Genomic DNA, 21,156 nt, shown 5'->3' on the forward strand with positions numbered 1-21,156 from the left:
TACCATTTTCGATTAGATCTCAATTATATATGAATTTTTTTTGGTTTTCAATTTCTTAAAAGCAAAATAGATACAAATGAAGCTAAATATCATCACTTTCAATCAAAAGAGACATTTAAATATATTTGCTATGAATAAATCATCTCTTTTGATAATAAAAATCCTCACGTCCAGAAAAATGTAGCAATGTAGCAAGCTACACTTTGCTACACGCTTTTTGAACGCTGCTACATGCTTCACCTGCTACATGTAGCAAAAATATAGCAATTGCTACATTGCTACATTACTACACTGCTGCATTATGAACCCTGATTACTACCGTCCGATAAAGTAAAATGTAGGAATTTACTATATTACTACGTTACTACCCTACTACATATCGACTTTCGAAAAAAACTTCTCTCTAGTCTCATTTGTCTTGTGCACTTCTGAAAATCGCTAATCTAAGTCTGTCGAGACTAGTCTGAAGATTTTGTCAGATAGATTTTAAGAAAAAAGAGCGCCATGAATTATGATTGATTATTTTCCAATCGAAATTTTGTCGTTAAAGGACCTCCCTGAAAATATCAAATCTAGTGTAGATTTTTCTCCTCTTTGATCTCCAATTTGAATTTTTTTCATATCATAATTTTTGAGTTCAGGAAGGAGAAAAAGTGACGCTCAACTTCAAAAGGAATCAGCTCCTAAAATACTTGTCACTCGAAGTTAAAAATACCTTCATCAAAAAGCGCATTCAATTTTGATCTGGTCCAAGTTCGCGTGGTCTTTAACTTGAGCTTATACCGGTCATAATGAGGGGATTAGTGCAGTAACTCGGTGTGAAGCCGGGGTCGCGCAGCGTGGAGCGCGCCTATTCAGACAAAATAGTGCAAATTCCCAGCCGCGCGAAGGGGGTTTCTTGATAAATCCTCTGATTACGATCTTATACAAATAAAAATCGAAGACCACGCGAACTTGGACCTGGTCAAAATTGAATGCGCTTTTTGATGAAGGTATTTATAACTTCGAGTGACAAGTATTTTAGGAGCTGATTCCTTTTGAAGTTGAGCGTCACTTTTTCTCCTTCCTGAACTCAAAAATTATGATATGAAAAAAATTCAAATTGGAGATCAAAGAGGAGAAAAATCTACACTAGATTTGATATTTTCATGATATTTGAAGAAAGTAAGAAAAAGTTCTGCGCTCGTGAAAAGGGGCGCGAGCTTGCTGCGGGTGGTCCCTTAAGAACCCTAAAAATTTAATATGCTTAACTGGCAGTTAAAAATTTTATTTTTCAGGGAATTCGATTTTCTTTCTTCTCTTCATACGTTGATGTTGGTTTTGTCTCTTATGAACAAAGCGAGGATACCCTTGGATTTTCAATCAAGGTCAGCAAAGGATACGACATACACAAGGACATCGAGAAGTTTGTGCTTCCTTATACATGCATCAAAAGCAGCTTCATCAATTTCATGAAAAGATGGAATATCAACTAAAAAAATCTTTATTTCTGTCTCGCCGTTAAATTAAAGAAAGAAAAAAATATAACTGTATTCGTTCTTATTAGTTGAAAAGAGTATTTTCTTATTACCTCCTAACTATCAGTTCTTGACTATAGACTAAAGGCATTTACCAATCTCTTGAGAGTCGAGGCCAGAATTCTAAATAAACTCGAGTCGAGTTGAGTTACTTGACCACGTGAGGTACCGCTCGAATCAACGTGATTTATGAATTGTGGGGTTGGCTTGTTTGTAATTACCTAATTTTTTGGCCCGTTTTGAACTAATAATGACATTCTTTCCAAGAAAAGGCGCAGAGCGCACCAGAGCCCCTGTTAAATTAAAATTCTGAAACATTGTTTTCAAGTGCAGCTCAACGGTCTGCATTTCAGGTTATGCACTCTTAATAAAAATCATATAAATTGATATGTAACAGATAGTTCAAGTGCGCTTCGCTCCTGATCTTAGAGAACAAATCGTTTTTAAGTCTTTTGGAACCAATTAAGCCTCAAATTTCTCCAATTTAAATCAAGAATGCATAACCAGTAGGGTTGGCCAAAAAAATCGAAAGTCGTGCGAGTAACACGAGTCACCCCTCATTCGAAGCGCCTTTTCTTGGGGTTCATTTTTATATATAAATGAAATCGGTCACACAACGGGAAAACATTGAAAAAAATATTTTTTGAAAATTTCGATTTTTTCGATTTTTAACAAAAAACCTATTATTTAATGAGTCATATCTTTCGATGAGTCATGCTGACGATCATGAAACATCTTTACATGTTCACTGGCGTCTATAGTTTCGATCAAGAAAAATAGTTTTTTAAGAATTATGTATAAAACCCATAATTTAGTTTCAAACAAGAATAATATGTATTTTAAAAGCATATGGGGGTGGATGGGGTTTGGGAAGTAGCTGAGATTGATCACCTCATAGTTCCCCGCCATTGTCAAGCCCCTTAAATTTAGAAATCAAGGGACGGGGCTGAGACGGCCCGAAAGATTCGAAAAACTACCAAAAAATCGATTTTTTCATGTTCTTAGACTTGAAAGAGAAGTCTGAACCTAATTTCCTTGAGGAAATAGATCATGTATGTACTTGATTGAAAGAACAGACGCTGGAGAATATTCTTACATGATTTATGATGACGTCAGCATGACTCATCGAAAGATATGACTCATTAAATAATGGGTTTATTAAAAAAACGAAAAATCGAAATTTTCAAAAAAAATATTTTTTTCAATGCCTTCCCGTTGTGTGACCGATTTCATTTATATATAAAAATGATCCCCAAGAAAAGGCGCTTCGAATAAGGGGTGACTCGTGTTACTCGCACGACCTTCAATTTTTTTGGCCAACCCTAATAACCAGGTTATGCAAAATCCACGAAAATGCATAACCTGGTTATGGCATAACCTCAGTGCCCGACACCCGGGTCAGCTCGCAGACCCTACGCGCTCTACATCCGGAAAGACCTTAACTCGGCAACTTCGGCAGACAATTTTTTCATCAAATTCTGCCTTTCTGCCTGTATTTTTTCGAAGAGATACCATTCGATTGATAGAAAAATTCTTTCTAAATTCGAAGGCTACAATATGTTGCAATTTATGGCCAAAAATTTAAGCTTTTTTAGCAAATATGTGGTTTTCTACCATCTGACCCGCGGATCGGACTTTATCTCTTAATTTTTCACTGAGATACGAATGAAATGAAGTTTTTTTTGTCATATAACTATCAAAAAACATATCTTGTGCTTTAAATATTTGATTGAATAAGAATTGCTGGAAAAAATGGACCGTTTTCGAGCTTTTTGTATTGACCGCCTTGTCTGCCGAGTCTGCCGAAAATTATACAATAAAAAAAATTTTGTTCGTTTCAGTGCGACGAAACAAATTCTAAAATGTCGAAAAATCTCGACTTCGTGAACTAAAATAAAAATTTTGTAAATTAAAATTAATCCCCTCAAATAAAGCTAGGACTTATTTTCTCATGAGCAAATAAGATGCCGATTCAGAGATCTCTGAGCAAGAACTGAAATAAAAATTTTATTTTTCGTCTTAATACTCCATATTACTCGCATAAAACTCCTAAGTTAACGAGCACTCATCGAAAATAAAAAATGCATTGTCGATTCTAGAGCATATTATTATTTAAAGAAATATAATTAAAGAGTGACCTCAATTTGTTCATATTCCCAGATTGAGATAATAAGTCTTAACAAGGATGCAAAAAGAAAAATCAAACAAAAAGCTTTTCATTGGAATTCTTGTTTTCACTGTAAGAGAATTTTTGAGGTCAGCTTATTTAATTGTTTTTGAAAGCTTATCAGTTTGTGGAATATTCTTGGACACATAAAAGACGTGATGTCTGATGAAGTTGAGCAAAAGAGCCTTCTGGTCAAGGTACAATTTGAAGACTCGTACAATAAAACACTAGAGAGTGAACCCGAGAACTGCACAAGAGATGAGACAGACATCTTTCTCGACTTGGCTCTTCTTGAAAGAAATTATCCTGAACTGAAAGGAAAGCGGCGCAAAATAGAAGGAAAATGTATTTATCCAGGTGAAAATGAAAAACAGTTGGTTGCCTTTTTCCCGAACTCCTTAATTATATGTTTTATTATATTATGAACTAAGCTTAGGTCCTGCTCAGCAGAGTTCGAAATCTGGTAGAAAATCCGTGCTCCCGTTCCCTCCCTGCTCCCTTACCCAGAAAAAAGGGAGCTCCCTCGTAAAATATCCGTGCTCCTGCTCCCTTTTTGCTCCCAAAAAAGAGAGCTCCCATAGGGAAATTTAACTCCCTTTTTTTAAATTTCAAAAATTTTCAAAGTTTTTCATTTTAAACTTTCGAAGTCAACATCATCGTTGTCTGGTTATTATATAGCGATGAAATAAAAAGTATAAATAGGCATTCGTTTAAATGATTAAAAGGTGACGACACGTGATTCTGAGATTCTTAGGAGTAAGAGATATCTACATATCATTTTGTTCCTTAGAGCGAGCTGATTTCAAAAATGCAAAAAAAAATTTTTTCGGTCACTTGGTTGGGCTCTGGGTCCCCAAAATCACCTTTATATTTTTTGCATTTTTGTAATCAGCTCGCTCCAAGGAACAAAATGATATGTAGATATCTCTAACACTTAAGAATTTCAGAATCACCTTCGTCACCTAATGATTAAGCTAGACTTCAATGTTTTCTTCTTCGCTAATCTTTAAAATCAAAGATAAATACATTATTTGGAAATAATAAAAAAAAATCTTGGTAGATTTTCGGCTGTTTATTCATATGAAATTTCAGAAGAGACATTTAAAAAAATATCTAATCAAAAAACGTCTCTTCTAATAAAAATCCGCGCAGACGCGGTATCCCAATCAAGATGCTTATAATCTGAGAAAAATACATTTGCTGAAATTATAAAATCAAACTAGATGTAATTTTGGCTATTTATTTATATGAAATTTTAAAAGAGACGTTTATATCTACATAAGGGTCGGACATTTTCGGAGGATGAGCGCAGACGGAACTCAAATTTTTTCTGGAAGTACCTCAGGTCATGTACTTTCGTGTGCACGGGTTGTGCACGGGATTGCCACATTTTTGGTATTGTGATTTTTTGGGTTAAAATTTGAAAAAATGAAATTTTTCAGAATCATTTTTGTATTTTTCAAAACGGAATCTATGGTATAAAAACAGCTCTTTAACCATCCAGAACTGTCAGAAATACAATAATCAATATTCCGTGATTTCGGGCCGTCTCAGCCCCGTTCCGTGATTTTTAATTTAAGGGCTTGACGGCCCTTCGGGCCGTCTCAGCCCCGTTCCGTGATTTTTTAATTTAAGGGGCTTGACAGTGGCAGGGTTGTCCGAGGGGATCAATCTCAGTTACGTCCCCAACCCCACCCACACCCATTTTTTCACAAAATTCACATTAACCGAGTTCTAAGCTGAATTATGGCTTTTAATTTTTTAAAATTTTATTCTTTAAATTTTAAGATATAATTTCACATTCAGACCATTTTTGACCCGAAAAAAGGTCAATTTTGAACATATTTCGCGTCCTTTTTGGTCCTCTTAGGGTAATTTTGCAAATTTTAAAATAATCGATTTTCGGCCCCTACACCCTTAATTTTAGAAATTTTTTTGCTTTTTAAGAAGTCTTTGGAGGTCCTTAAAACACCCTTAAAATATCAGTTCCGTCTGCGCTCACCTTCCTAGAATGTCCGACCCTAATCTACATCAAGTCGAAAAAACGTCTCTTCTTAGAAAACTACTATAGAATAAGTTTTTCCCAGTTTTCGGCGCGCAGATAAGATTCTACACTAAAAATTGTTTATTTTCAAAAATTTTCAAAATTGGGAGCTCCCAATTTACTCACAGCCCAGGAAACCTGTGCTTCTGCTCCCTCCGTGCTCCCAAAAAAGAAAGCTCCCTTTTGGGGCTCCCAATTTTGCTCCAAACGATTTCCAACTCTGCTGCTTAGTTAGCATACAATAATTGGATTGACGTTTAAATTCTGTTTTTCTTTTCATAGGTCAGAATAAGGGAAAATATCGAGTTCGACTTCATTTTTTGTCTGCATTTCTGAGTTCACTGATGAGCTTGGGCATAGTTGGAAAAACAACCGAAACTAGCGTGCGCGTTCGCTCTTTTGTCTCCGGGTGCGCGTGCGCAAGTATTCTTCTTTACATTGTAATTGGATCTTTTAGATATAACCTCGACTACAATGGTTTTCCCAGACCTCTAAGTTCTCATTGAAAATTTATATTATCATAGATTGGAAAATTTATATATTTTTTTAATACAGTGATAACCCAGTTTAAGGCCGGCCCTTTTAAGGCCACTTTTTGGAAAATCCCCAAAATCTGTCATCCTCAAAAAATCCATTTTAAGGCCACTTTCTTTCAATCTCTATTGATGATTTCAAAAACTTTTGTGGGGCCGGAAATCGTAAAAACTGCAAGTGCAGTTTTCTTCAGCTCCTCGAGACGAGTTGAATGATGGGTCTAACTCTTGATAACTCTAAGGATTTACCGGTTTACCGGCTAGTTACCGGAAAATACGTTGTCACCGGCCGTTTTTGTTCTAGAAGTGGTCAACAGATGCCCGACCCAGGAAACTGTTCCTTATGGTCAGTTCTATTGCAGGCTAAAAGATGAAAGTCGTATCATTACTACGAAGAGAGTTATCACTAAAAACAGTAAATTTTGCATAAATTTCGTTGTCGCTGCACGTTCCTGATTTTTAGTCCCATTTCCGCCAAAAATAGTATTTTAGTGATAACTATCTTCGGAATAATGATACGACTTTCATCTTTTAGCCTGCAATAGAACTGACTATAAGGAACAGTTTCCTGGGTCGAGCATCTGTTGACCACTTCTAGAACAAAAACGGCCGGTGACAACGTATTTTCCGGTAACCAGCCGGTAAACCGGTAAATCCTTAGAGTTATCAAGAGTTAGACCCATCATTCAACTCGTCTCGAGGAGCTGAAGAAAACTGCACTTGCAGTTTTTACGATTTCCGGCCCCACAAAAGTTTTTGAAATCATCATTCAATATTGAAGCGTCACTTGAAAAAGCTTATATTATTTGACTGCGTGATGTCTCGTGTTTTATGTTCATTTCTATTTTTTGGTACTCTTCGATAATTCTTTCTCGAATTATTTAATTGACGATGATTTCTTACGGTCCTCTTTGAATTTTCACTTGCATTTTGAGTCCAAGAATTCCAATTTATCATTATATAGGCGTGTAAAAACACGCAGATGAATTTCAAGAGCATTTTTCTTTCGAAAAAGCTCAGTTATTGTCTTCTACACGTCACTATTCTTTGACGTCTTCACTAGAACCTCTTCATATCTTTTTTCTAAGAATTTTTCATCGTGATCCTTTTTCAGACGTGTCTTTCAGATAAAATTTTTGAAATGATTTAAGAAAGAATCACCTTGAATTCAATTCAAAGGTCACATTTAGAAAAATCCATGATTAATAAACTTTATATTATTTTTTTCGAGCGAAAGAAATATGCGATAACCCTATGACCCTCATTCATAATTTCTTATCCCAAGAAAGGAAAAATTTGTCCTCATCCGACTCGAGACAAAAAATACCCATTTTAAGGCCACTTTTGAAATCCTCTGTCATCCGAAAATCGGCCTTAAAATGGGTTTTCACTGTAATTCAAAATTTTTTTTAGATTATCCGTTTCTGAATGAGATGCTTCGTTTCAATAAGAACATGAAGCCTTCAGTTATCCAACAGCCAGATGAATGTCAATTTCAAGATTCTAGTTTACCTTCTCTGATTTTCGGAATCAAGTCAATGCCAAAAGCGATTCAAGCAAGAGAAACTTTGAGGAGAACTTGGTTAAGAAAAGAAATATGGAAAACGCTTGGATTTGAAATCAAGGTTGTTTTTATAACTGGAAAAGACAAAGGCTGGGGTCCGCAACAAATATAGAATATTTAAAAAAGGTTTTAAAAATCTAAGCCAGGATGCTACACCGCGCTGCTATCCTAGATATATGGTCGGAAGGGAGCCCGCGCGTAAATAGGCAAAATAGAAGAACAAACTCATCCGAGGGGCTACGGTCAGTCAGTGTTTGAAAATTTGGTCGAAACTAAGATGGGCGAGTGAGCGCGATGCTTTGATTTTTTCGTGAGTGAGCGAGTGCGAGCAGAAGCTCCAAAATTTTTCATGAGAGATTGAGCAAAAGCGCTCCCTCGTTCGCTCAAGCTCGCTCGTGAATCACGAGTTGTGATGATTAAGCGCTTGGTATTTTAGTCTCTCAATGATGGCTTCATAAGTGGCTTCATCTGCTTAAGGGGGTGGTGGTCGAGAATATTTTTTCAACTCTTCGAAATTCTGATTTTATTTTTGAGATCCTTGATAAAAAGGGAACATTTTTTGTCCCTAGCATTTTTTGATTTGATCTAGTTTACTTAAGAAAATTTTCAATTTTATACCGGGAATTTAAGAATTTTCGAAATTTTGATTTTTATAATTTGTCCAAAAACCGATGATAATTTTATTTTTGCTGCGAGAGATTGTTAAAATACTAGATAGGACTTATAAAAATGCAAAAATTGAGAATATTTGCCATTTTTACGAAAAATTTAGTTCAAATTGTGTAAAAAATGACGATTTTCAGGAAAACAACATTATTATAATGAGCTCCTGCTTCCTCAAAACGATACACAATATTTATAAAACTATCTCGCCCACACGCGCAAGGGTCTGAAGTTTAGACTCTGAACTTTCTTCAGAATAAATTTTATTTTGAAAAAAATTTAAGGGTTTCTTCGAAATTTTGTCAAGAGATAGGTCCATTCTAGAAGCATTTTTCGAGTTTTTTCCGAGAATTTATTTTTTCATACCTAGTCGCCCACATAATTTGAAGCCTTTTAAACCCATTTTCGTTGCAAAAAGAAAAAAAAATTTTGAAAAATTTTGAGGTAATTTTGTTGAAAGAAATCCGATTCTCGACCACCACCCCCTTAAGAGCTTCATTTGCACAATATCATATTATAATTATATTGTCAGTTCACTTAATTATGGAATTTTGGACATTTTTTGTGCCAACATTTTCGCAAAAATGTCCAAAAATTTGATACAAGCTACCAAAAAAAATGTCCAATCCAAAATGCTTAAAAATTTTTTTCTGAGGAAAATCTCAATCATCCTCTGTTTCATCCTTCTTCTAAAGACGAAGAATGTTCCAGAGGTACGAGATCAAACTTCAATCTTATCTTTCTCAAAGAAAAAGTGTGATTTTTGATAAAAAAACGTCATATTTGGCAAAAAAAAAGATAATTAAAAATTTTTGCACAGAATATGTCCGAAAATTTAATACATGCATTTTTGAAAAGTGTCTCAAAAAAACCCCATAAAATTGCAAAAATGTCCAAAAATTTGATGTCCAAAAATTCCATAAAAAACTGTATGTGCAAAAGAGGCTTTTGTGCCAGTGAGGTTAAAAAACCATATCAGAGCTTGTGTAAGGAAAAATCCAACCATCAGCAAAAATAACATCAAGTTTATTTTCAATTCTTCAAAAAGAATTACAGTTGACTCGCACAGGAGTCTGAACTATGGACCCGCACAATTTGGCCCTTTTTCCGAATTTCGCGAAAATTAATGAAATTCGCTCAATAAGCCATCTTTGTGAATATCTGTCAAATTTGCTTGCTCAAACGTATTTTGTAAGATGTATTCACGAGATAAATGCTATTTCTTACTCTTTATTCTGATAAACACGTAGAATTTACGGGGATAATTGACAAAAAAATGAGATTTTAACATTTTAGGGCTCTATAATTGATCTTTTTTTGAAGGAGCAGCAAATTAATCGGAATTTCGGACCCGCACGATTCGGCCCTTTTTCGAGAAATCTGCAAAACAAAAAAGGTCCAAATTGTGCGAGTCAACTGTATATTTATTGATCTCAGATATTAAGAATCGATAAGAATAATTTCATGAAATAGAAAATTTTAAATTTGAAAAATAGGGAGCCTTTTGGAGCAGGTTGAAAGCAGGAACACGGATTTTTTCAAGATTTAAAACGCTTTTTTTGCTTATCTGTTTTTTCCGCAATAATAAAAACCTAGATGGTTTTTAAAGAAGAATATTTTTTAGGTTCCACTTGCAGACCCTAATACAAAGAGCTCAAGGACGAAGCTAGAATAAATAAAGACTTGCTTGTTCTTGATTTAGAGGAGAGTCTCTTCAATCTTGCATTCAAAGACGTCGGATACCTCGATTTCATCAAAAACTTCTGCGATAATGTTGACTTTGTCTTCAAGGGTGACGATGATATTCTCCTCATCCCGATAAACCTCAAAAAACAACTAGAAAAGATAACAAATTCCGATTTCGAGGCCACTGGTTGTCTTAAACTTCCAACATGGACGAAACCCATTCGAGAACTTAGCAGTAAATCTTAGGGAAGACCATTTTATTTTTCATTTCTATGCGTTTGTTCGCTTGGGCTTAAAAACGCGTCGTCAATATCATATTGTCAATGTGTATTTTAACATGTGATGAAGAAATATTTACACAAAAAGTATTCATATGAGTCTAGTTTTAAAAAAAATGCCTAAAAAGAAAAAATTCGAAGAGTTTTATAGTAACTTGTAACCTATAGCTTTTAAATTTGAGAAAATTTTTTTTGAGATAAAAGTCCTAAAAATAGCGCTTGAAAATGCAATTTATTTTTCGAGGACGGACGGTGCCGATACCAATCAAAAATTGGTACCCGGTACCAAAAAATGTCACGATACCGAACCAAAATTATTTTTAAAAGGTTTATTCGCTAAATAAATGAAGTTTCCGGACCTTTCAGCCGCGGAGCGGACATAAGATTTTTGATGAGTCAGAAAAAATGCTTGACTTTGGTACCGGGTACCAATTTGGTACCGGCACCGTCCTTTTCCTTATTTTTTATAAATAAAATGGTCATCCCGTTTCAATACTTCGTCCCTGAGCAAGTTTATTCCGAAGATAGTTATCCTGCATATTTTTCAGGACTTGCCTATATAACGACAGGAAATTTTTCATTAAAATTGGCAGAAAAAATTCCTTTTGTTCAAATAACTCCAATTGATGATGCTTATGTTGGCTCTTTAATTGCCGCGACGGGTCAAAGTGAAAAAATGCTTCAATCATGGACTTTCTGCGAAGGCGTCAGAGCAAGCGCGAAGGCAAAACGCTACAGAACTCGATGTGACCTACTCCGTCTGACCGTGTATCACAAAGTGACTGACTATCAACAGATGGAAACAATGTTCAATGATCTTGTTTCAAACAATCACACTTGTATTTTCTGATTTCCTCTTTAAACCTGCTTATTAAATCTATTTCTCATTATAGGTTGGTGGTCGAGAATCAGATCTATTGCTATTTCATGATATTTTTTCATCTTATCAATGTAAAATTTTCTGAGCATAGATGGGTGTAGGGCGCCAAGGTTCACAATTGTGAACCCGGTGCACAAAATTTTTAAAAGAATGAAATGAGGGGTTTATATGCGCTCTGCGCCTGATTTCATAGAAGAACTCATTTTTCACGTTATAACTTATAATCAATACTGAATCATACTGTATGAATGTCAATAACAGTTGACTCGCACAATTTGGACCCGCACAATTCGGCCCTTTTTTACGAATTTCGCGTAAATTAATGAAATTCTTCTTCTTAAGGGGGAGCTGGTCGATTCTTAACACCTCTTTTAACAAGCATAACTCCTAGAATTTATTATGAAAGATTTTCATTCGATTTTTATCTGATAGAAAAGGGTTTAACGGAGGGGCCAACAGGAAAAAATTTGAAAAAAAAATTTACGATGTTGGAGAAAATTTATGTTAAAGACGACCCTACTCTTAACAAGGATTCCGGCCAAACCCTAAAAATTTTTAAAAATTTTACTGATGAAAAATATTCTTCAGACAATTATCTTGAGGCCAACGTGGAGAGAAAATTGGGATGCTATGGTAATTAAGGTCGTAACGGCCGATTTAAAAATGTCATTTTTGCTAAAAATCGTTATTTTTCACTAATTTTTATTAAAAATTTTATTAAAATTAATTCCAAAAAATCGCCGAAACCCGTAATTTTTTGATATTTACAGTTTTAATCTGATAGAAAAACATATTATACATAAAAAAATAAAGTTTTGTTGGTTTAAGTGCGAAATAAACAAATTCTAAAATTCCAAAAATCTCTTCTTCATGACATAAAATAAAAAATTTTCTATATTAAAGTTAATCCAATCAAAAAAAGGGAGAGACCAAAATTGTTCCTTTTTGATCGAGGAATCCAAAAATATCAGTAAAATTTTAAAAAGTCGACAAAAAATTTTTCGACCACCTCCCCCTTAATGAAAATTTTCTTGCTCAAACGTATTTTGTAAGATGTATTCACGAGATAAATGCTATTTCTTACTCTTTTTTCCGTTAAACACGTAGAATTTACGGGGATAATTGTATAAAAAAGTTATATTTTAACATTTAAGGGCTCCAAAATTGATCTTTTTTAAAGAAACAGCAAATTAATTTGAATTTCGGACCCGCACAATTCGGCCCTTTTTCGAGAAATCTGCCAATCAAAAAAGGGCCAAATTGTGCGAGTCAACTGTATATTTTTTGATTTATTCTTATTCGATGATGCATGTAAATATTAAAAAAAAAATTGAGCAGAAAATATTGATGTGAAATAAAAAAAAAATTGAAAATGGAGATATACAGAATCTATTTTTCATTATCATCATCAAATGAATGATGGCTTAGCGAAACCAGGAATAGGCAAGCCGAAAGCAGCATAATCTCCAATATATATCGCCAATAAATTCTCCAACTCGACATTCGTTAATTTTGAAAACTCTTCTTCTATCTTCAATTTTGAATGTTTCGTTGAATGAGCATTTGCGGATTGGAATCCCTGTTGAATTTCGTCGTAAGATGGGCTTCTGACGTTGAGTTGTTGCATCAAGCGAGGCATGTCTTCGTCCATTTGAGAGATGCGCCCGATAAAGTCGAAATCGAACGCGCAGATGTCGCATGAGCTCTACAATGTTTTTATTGACAAATTCTATACAATCTCTCTCTAAATTACAAAAGTTTTAAGTGAAAAGACTTGATTTCACCGCCCAAAATTTAGGCGGCTTTTTCAATCGACTGTTATTTAAATCTATAAATAACCCTCTATGATGTACGCTATATGATAAAGGGCCTAATTTGCCTTTTGTGGCAAGTTGCTTCTCGACGAAATTTGCTTATCGTCGAGAGGTTCTCGATGTCATCATGTATCGGCTTATTTGACGTTATACATTTAGATGATAAGTTAGGTGTGAAAGACTTATTTGAAAATACTCCGAGAGGCATGGTCATAATTGGTTTTTTTCTTTGCCAAAACCCGAACAAAATTATTTGTAAATTTGAACGCAGTTTAAGGACCCCCCGTCTGGGGTCGGCAACTCGACAACTCAAAAACTCGACAGTCGAGTTGTCGAGTCGAGTCGAGTTGAGTTTTTGAAAACTCGACTCGACTCGACAGCCAATTTTAGTGTCGAGTTATGTCGAGTTGTCGAGTTGTGTCGAGTTTTTGTCGAGTTTTGTCGAAATTTTTCGAGATAAATTACTGACATTGACGGTCAAAAATGCCGGAGTCATCATCTCTTTCAAAAATCTTCCGAGGTAGACCATCCTAGAAAGCCAGTCGAGGCAAAATTTTGAATCATGTATATGAATATCATCACATTTTCAAAACTCGACACAACTCGACACAACTCGACTCGACTCGACTCGACTCGACACTCGCTGAAGAAAAATGAACTCGACTCGACTCGACTCGACACGAGATTTGAGTGTCGAGTTGCCGACCCCAGCCCCCCGTCAGCTTTTTCCTCGAAAAATGAAAATTTAAAAAACACCATATTTCTGGTTCTTAATGCGTACTTAAGTTAAATTTGCTACAAAAACTTGATAGGAGGAATTTTTGACCAAGAAAAATCAATATTCTAGCCAAAATTAGGGCAAATTCGTCAATTTTGGGCGTAAAGTCAAATTTTCAAATGCGATTTTGAGGGTGTTAGAGTCTACATAGACCCCAAAAAAATGAAGCCTCAAAATTGTTTTTAGACCCGTAGAGTCCATTTCCGGGGTCAAAACTTAAAAATTCCGAAATTTGATTTTTCGAAAAAAGCTGACGGGGGGTCCTTAATTTTCGAACTTTTCGAAAGTTACTCTTGATTCGCTCTGACAGAAAAGAATAAAATTTTTCAAATAATTATCTTATCTGGTTATTTTTTAAGAATATAGTGCGACACAAAATGTCCAAAAATTGTAGACTGACAAAGAAAAAAAAACGTTTATGAATCATAAATTATGATCAAATTTTGCTCCCGAGACCTATATTTTTCCATCTTTCTTATCAAAAGAGACATTTTTATAACGTTGTTTTTTTTATGGCAAACTTGTTAAAAAGACTGCTTTGAATTAAGTTTGATTTTAAAAATTTATATTAAGGGGGTAGAAACAGCTTTTTTCCGAAGAAGGCATTTTTTGACCGACGCTACAGACAAGAGAATCTTACGGTTTCAAATCTTCTCTTCATTTTTAGATAGATACATCTTAGATCTAGGAACATCTCTCTCGAAATTTGTTTTAGTCATCAATTTTTTGAATAAGCGGGCTCAGGAGCAACTCATCTCTCCGAAATTCTCGATTTTCGCCAATTTTCAAACACGAATATCTCGAGTCACCTGATAGTTTAGCAAATTTCATTCACAGTTATGTGAAGCTCAACCCCTTTTCTAGGAACATTTATGAGGAATTTCCGTTAATATAAATTAATCTTATGTTTTCTTTTATGTAGCTACAGTCCAAAATCGAGAAAGCTGTTTCTACCCCCTTAAGGACCCCTCCCACGGTTTGGATTTTGCGGTTTTTCAAATCGCTGTAAGATCCATCATTTCACTTTTATTTTTCGCGGACACATTCTTTCCGTAGAGACTTTTTCATATCTCTATTAGGAAAAAATATATGGCATCTTGTTTAGTCGCTAGACGGCTTTGAAATTCTCGAAAAACCGAGCCGTGGGAAGGGTCCTTAACAGTATCAAAATTGGCAGTTTTTGGCAGTCAACATTGGCAGTCACTTTGCAGTGGCAGTCGTCATTTCTTTTCAGATTACTAAGGTCGTTAGGAAATGACCACGTGAGGCAAAAAGCCTCGAGAGGTAACTTGCCATAAGACACAAATTTGACGAAATGACCACGAGAGGTAGCTCCCCGATATCGCCAGGATTTTCAAAATGAATGTATGAAACTACCATGGAGTTGAGCTCTAAGTGGAGATAGGAGAATCTGAGGTTCGCGAGAATACATGGGCTTTGCGCGAACCCCAATTCTGAGCGCGCCTAATTTTGCGGCAGCTATGTCTAGCCAATCAGCGGACATTTATCTTCCACTCAGACTTTCGAGATTCGAGAAAGCGCCAAACAGGGGCTTGGAATAATTTCTTGAATCCTCTGACAGTAGAATGCGCGGGAAAGGGGGAATGGGACCAGGGACTTTCTCCCAAAAGAGTTAAACTCCATGGTATTACAAGTTATGCAATTTCAAAAAGATACTCAAGTAAAATTTGTTAACTTGGATAAGCACTTTTGGTGCGTCTTAGTTAGATGCTTTGAATTGAATTTTTGTTTTTGGATCCGATTTATAAAAAATCCAATTTTTGTACTAAGATCGCCATAACTTATGGCCCATAAGGCTAATGATTGAAGATACCTGAAGTGTATTCCAGTGAATATTAGTCTTGTAATGATTGTCTTTCGCCAACCACCGGGCAAACATCTGAAAGCTGACATAATATCCCATTTTATGCGCGTCCATTTTTCGCTTCGGAAACAGAAAATTTTCGGGAAGATCGAACTCTTCTCTAATAATTTGCTTCCCAGGGAATTCGTAGTACATTTCACGATCCTCAGTTCTGTTCATTTTGTCTTTCCAGGCGGAGAATATTCGGTCCATCGGGTCGCGAACAAAAATGAATTGCAAAGAGTCCTTGTCGATTTGGTCTAAAAACTTGAGTAAATATAAATCTTCAATTTTTACTCGAAACAAAGGCTCACAAAAATCGTTACTGTTGCACTTTATTTTTCGTATAATTTTGGGCCACGAAAATTTGGCATCTTAGACAAAATCGCGAAAAAATTTTAAGATCCCAAGTTTGAAAAAAGCTGCTCCTATTTTGTTAAAGAAGCTCTGAATTTTGCAGTGTAGAGAAATTTGCACCCAGAGATTTTGAATACTCTAAAATTAGGAGTCTAAATGTAAAGCGGTGCCCTGGGATCTGAAACCCACCTTTATAATTCAAAATGGAAAGCCTTGGGGTTTTCCCCAAGGTTTTCGAATAAAAGTAATTTTGGAGGGCCATTTTTATTAAAAAAAAACCTGTTTTTACTTATGATAAGGAAATTTCTTCATAGATGTTGCTAGAAAAAGGGTTAAACTATCTTCAAATGGAATTTCAAAAATTTGGCATGTCACGTGACTCTGTTCACGAAAAAATTTTTTAAGAGAAATGTTGTTAGATCTACGTTTGCTCAATCTTCAGCCGAAGAGAGAATTTAAATATCTAAGCTCGCCTGGCTTTGAGCGCCGGTCTAGAATTGGTTATTTTCGAAAAACCTAGTTCTACCCCCTTAAGAGCTACCTTTAGTAGCATTAACTAACCCTTGCTTTATAGTAGAAACTCATGATCAAAAACGGGTAATCAAGATTTTTATATTAGGATTTATCGTCGAACCGAGCTTAGTTAAACGAACCTGGTTGCAAGAGACAGCCCTTTTCGAGAGAATCGCATTCATTATTACTTCGGTGATCGCCATCGAGAATTTGCTTTAATTGGACATTTATCTGAGGAATAATATAATCTTTTTATCAATTTTATTTTTTCTAAAATAATGACTTCAAAATCTGAAAAATAATGTCGGTTGCCACTGCCAAAATCGGAAGCTGATTTTTGAACGCAGGAATTTCAAGAAACTTGGGGTGTTGCTTAAAATGAAAAAATTCCAGTTTGCGAATGCGTTCATTCGTTAAGAATCAATTAATCGTCCATAATTTATGTCCTTCCTTGAATTGAACACCGATTGGATCCTTAATAAATCCTGTAATTTCGAGGAAGATTTGAGTCAGCGCCGTTGACGCAGACTTTGCCGTGAGACAGGTTGAAAACTTCACCCCGCCTTTTGAAAGTCCTTCGAGAGTTGAAGCCCGATTTTGTAAAGTTCTTGTTAGTGGACTTTGGCTTAAATTAAAAATGATTTAAAGCAAAGTCTGGGGTTCTGAAAAAGCTCTGTTCCATTTTAAGGGGGGGGGGTCGACGAGAATTTTTTCAAGGGTGATCGTAATTTCGCTTACATTATATAAGTTATATACAGAGTCTGGATATGAATCTTATTTTTTGGAATCTACAGATTCTCCCAATTTCTGGAGTCCCAAATCTGTTGAGCCCAAAATCATTTGATAAAAATAAGATTTAGGAGTTGAAATTAAAGAAATTTTAAACAATGACCATTTTGGTGCATTTTCGCGAGAATGGCCCTACTTTGACTGGATTTTTGACCGATTTTTTCTTGCCAAAATTTTTTCTAGTTTTTGCTGCCTAATTTTTTCAACGCTTTTTTATCCCCCAGTAAAATCAGATTATGCCTATCAAATAAGGTTTTACCCGCATTTTTGAGCTAGGACCAAGTCTAGGGTCGGCACCGACCACCATTTTCCCAGGTCGGGTTGGTCGGTCTCCCAAAAATTTGGCGAAATCCGTGGTCGTTTTGGTTGGTCGGGTCGCCTTACTTTTGGTCGGTTTTCGGTCGGTCGGTGGTCGGTTTTTGGTCGGGTCGGGTCGGTTTTTATCCAAAAGAAATAATGGTCCGCTGTTAGTTATCACTAAAATTATACTCGATGGGTGAAGAAAATGAATAGGTTTCCGACCGAAACCGACGGGGAAGTGCCGAACTGCGATTCTTTGTTCGCGACAAATTTTTCCAGAAAAAAATACTGGCCACTGATTGGCCGGTAGGCCGAATAGGGGCCTCTGATTGGCCAAATTTTCTCATGGATTTTCCATGAAAGTTTGTCGCGAACAAAGAATCGCAGTTCGGCATTGGCCCAAACCGACCAACCCCACCGTCAACCGTTCAATATCCGACCAAGACCGACCAAAAACCGACCAAAAACCGACCATACCCGACCACCGACCAAATAAAGAATAAAAATCACAGGTTTGATTCGTCGGGTTTTGGTCGGTGGTCGGTGCCGACCCTAGGACCAAGTTGCCATAGCAAAGATTTTTGCGCAAAAACTTTTTATGAAAAATTAAATCATATGATTTCTTTGATAGTAACTTCTGGCTATAATAAATTTTACCTGCAGTACTCATGATGAGTCCTAAGCAAATCGGGCATAGTCGGCTTGTTTATTTCATTTGCTTGTTTACCGATTTTTTCTTGATAAGAACGCAAGACATATCTTGGATCGCTTTGCGAGTTGCCGGAGCCGGAGAAAACAAAAGAACCACCAATGATCAGAAAAATTAGGATTGCAGCCTAAAATTTTGATAATTCCAATTATATGATTGATAAATGACATCGTGTAGATAAATGAAGGAGTTAATTGCAGTTTGCTGAACGTTTTCGGTTGGAAGATCATCATCAGAGCTTCTTTTGTAAGACTGCAGAACTCAAGAGTTTTTGAATTCAACCATTTCATAAACCGTGATCTCAGCGAAATTTTGTAATACTAATCCGTTTATCCCCACCACCTAGAGTTCGAAATCTGAAAGCCTTTCAGATTCCTTTCAGTGAAAGGAAAAGGCAACAAGCCTTCTAAAATTGTAACTGCAACTGCCAAGTGAATGCAAAAATAAACAACCACCAGTCGCAGCTGCAAGTTGACTGCCAAAAACTGCCGATTTTAATACTATCATAAGAAATTTTTAAAATCAAACCAAAATGAAATCAGTCTTTTAGACAAGTTTAACAAATAGAGAAATTATTAGTTACAATAAAAACGCCTTGTCTGGGACGGTCAAAAGTACGCCTGGTTTGAAACGGTCGGGCCGTTTAAGATCAAAGGCACACGCCCAGGGGGTGATTTTAAACTTATTGCGAGCGAAATTCGCGCCAGAGAGGAAAATGAAAAAACGCCTGGTTTGGGACGCTTTTGTTGATTAAGGCCGTCCCAGACCAGGCGTTTTTACTGTATATAAATGTCTTTTTTTGACAAATGATATGTAATGTTCAATGAAATGTTACCGTATTCCTCGGTCGAGTTTTATTTGGCATCATCTGCCTCAAAATTTTGTGTCCCTAATAGGGTGGGTCACTTTTAAAATAGTTATTCTAGAAAAACTATTTTTTCAATACTGAATTATCGAAAAAATTTCCAAAAAATTTTTTTTTTTTCAAATCTATTGAAAAAAGTTCTCTATTTGTGTCAGAACTATCCCCTGATAAAATTAAAATAAGTTCGGAAGACCAATCCTGAAAGTGACCCACCCTAGTCCCTAAACTCCAGTAGTGAAACTGTGTTTTGAGAACGACAAAAAAAAATAAGGAACGGATCCGAATATTCAGAACGCCCAGGTTCACAATCGGTTGGTTAACAATTTCGGTCAAAAAAGTGACTCAAATTGACTGAAGGCGCGGTTGTAGAGAAAGTTAAATACATCAAAAATGAGTTTCTCTATGGAATCAGGCGCGGAACGCATACAGACCCCTCATTTCGTTCTTTTAAAAATTTTGTGAAACGGGTTCACAATTGTGAACCTGGGCGCCCTACACCTAAAAAATCTGACATCAATTTGTAGGCACTTCGCCCGCGACTTTCAATTACAATAAACATTGATTTGGCAGGAGAACGATCGGACGGAAAGACTTCATTTGAACAATAGCTTCATTTTCACATTTTGATTATGCTCTTGATCTGAGATAAATAAATTCTCCTTGGATTATTCATGAAAAGATATAATTTTCGCTATGTTTGATTTAAAAAGAGACAAATGAATTGAGTCAAAAACGTGCCTTCTATGAAATACAGTAAGTTGAGTGAGTTGAACCTTCACTCGGCGAATTCGGCAGACAAGGCAGACAAGGCGGTCAATGCAAAAAGCACGAAAATTGTCTACTTTTCCAACAGTTTTATTCAATCAAATATTAAAAGCACAAAGTATGTGTTTCGATAGTAACCTGGCAAAAAAAAAAAATTCATTTCATTCGTTTCTCACTGAAAAATTCAACTTTGAGAAATTTCCATCGAAATTTGATCTTGAATTTCGGTTCAGGCTTATCTTGGGGGACCCAATCGGTAAATAATTCGCAGCAAACATGTCACATCGGCCATGTTCGTTGATATTTTGTGGTTTAAAATTGCTAATTTTACCTTTGATTTGATGATTTTCATGATGTTTGCACTCATCATTAAAAATTTATCTGATTTTATTTCTGGGACACCAGAGAAGAAAATAATATTATTAGATTTTGTTTCTAGAGAAGCAAAAGAAGTCAAAAATTGACATATTATTCAACAGCCTTTTCACAATAGGGCAAAAAAAAATCTCAAAAAATTCTTAGTCGACACAGTTGGCCCAAAAATAAAAATCGGTTGTATCACTGAAGATAAAGCTAAAAGCTAAAAGAGAAGTGCATTTTAAGGTAACCAGTGAGATTGCTGTATTATTCAATTAATCCCGGAACTGGGGTCGGCTTCTGCTCTGCACAGTGTCCAGATTTTGGACTGTGCAGAGCAGAGCAGGGCAGGAGAAACTGACTGCTCTGCACTGCTCTGCACAAGTCAATTGCTTTGCAGGTAAGTTGTGCAGTTCAGAAAAAAATTTTTTCGCGAAATTTTTAAAGTCAAACTAGATTTTTTCAAAGCTAATGTGCATTAAAGAGTCTCAAAAGAGACGCTTTGCGTAGTCAGAGGATAAAAAATCGTCTCTTCCGATAGTTCTTAGATTGAAATGTATTTTCGTCATATTTTTTTTTGCAAAAAAACATTCTACAAAAACTGCCGACCCCAGTCCCGGAATCAAAACCATGATGCCTGAAAAATTACTTGCATTTTTTGTTCTGCCTCAGGGTTTCTGCCTGCAAAAAAGCCATTTTTGCAAACTTTGTGA

General features: G+C 35.8%; 1 protein-coding gene across 1 annotated transcript; it reads right to left on the minus strand.

Moving 5' to 3' along the window:
- Positions 1-12,649: 12,649 nt before the first annotated feature.
- Positions 12,650-16,866, minus strand: LOC145711405 (carbohydrate sulfotransferase 10-like). The gene is made up of 3 exons (XM_081789108.1): positions 16,799-16,866; positions 15,759-16,048; positions 12,650-13,037 (listed from the first exon to the last, which is right to left on the minus strand). The coding sequence occupies exons 2-3, from the start codon at positions 15,999-16,001 to the stop codon at positions 12,741-12,743; spliced, it is 540 nt and encodes a 179-aa protein (XP_081645234.1). The 5' UTR covers positions 16,002-16,048; positions 16,799-16,866; the 3' UTR covers positions 12,650-12,740.
- Positions 16,867-21,156: the final 4,290 nt, after the last annotated feature.

The sequence above is a fragment of the Oikopleura dioica genome, chromosome 1 (assembly GCF_907165135.1).
Source record: "Oikopleura dioica chromosome 1, OKI2018_I68_1.0, whole genome shotgun sequence".
NCBI lineage: Eukaryota > Metazoa > Chordata > Appendicularia > Copelata > Oikopleuridae > Oikopleura > Oikopleura dioica.

Coding starts and splice junctions, on each gene's coding strand:
- LOC145711405 (XM_081789108.1), bottom strand. CDS start 16,001: ATGGACCGAATATTCTCCGCCTGGAAAGACAAAATGAACAGAACTGAG. Junction 13,038..15,758: donor TTCACTGGAATACACTTCAG/GTATCTTCAATC, acceptor AAAACATTGTAG/AGCTCATGCGACATCTGCGC.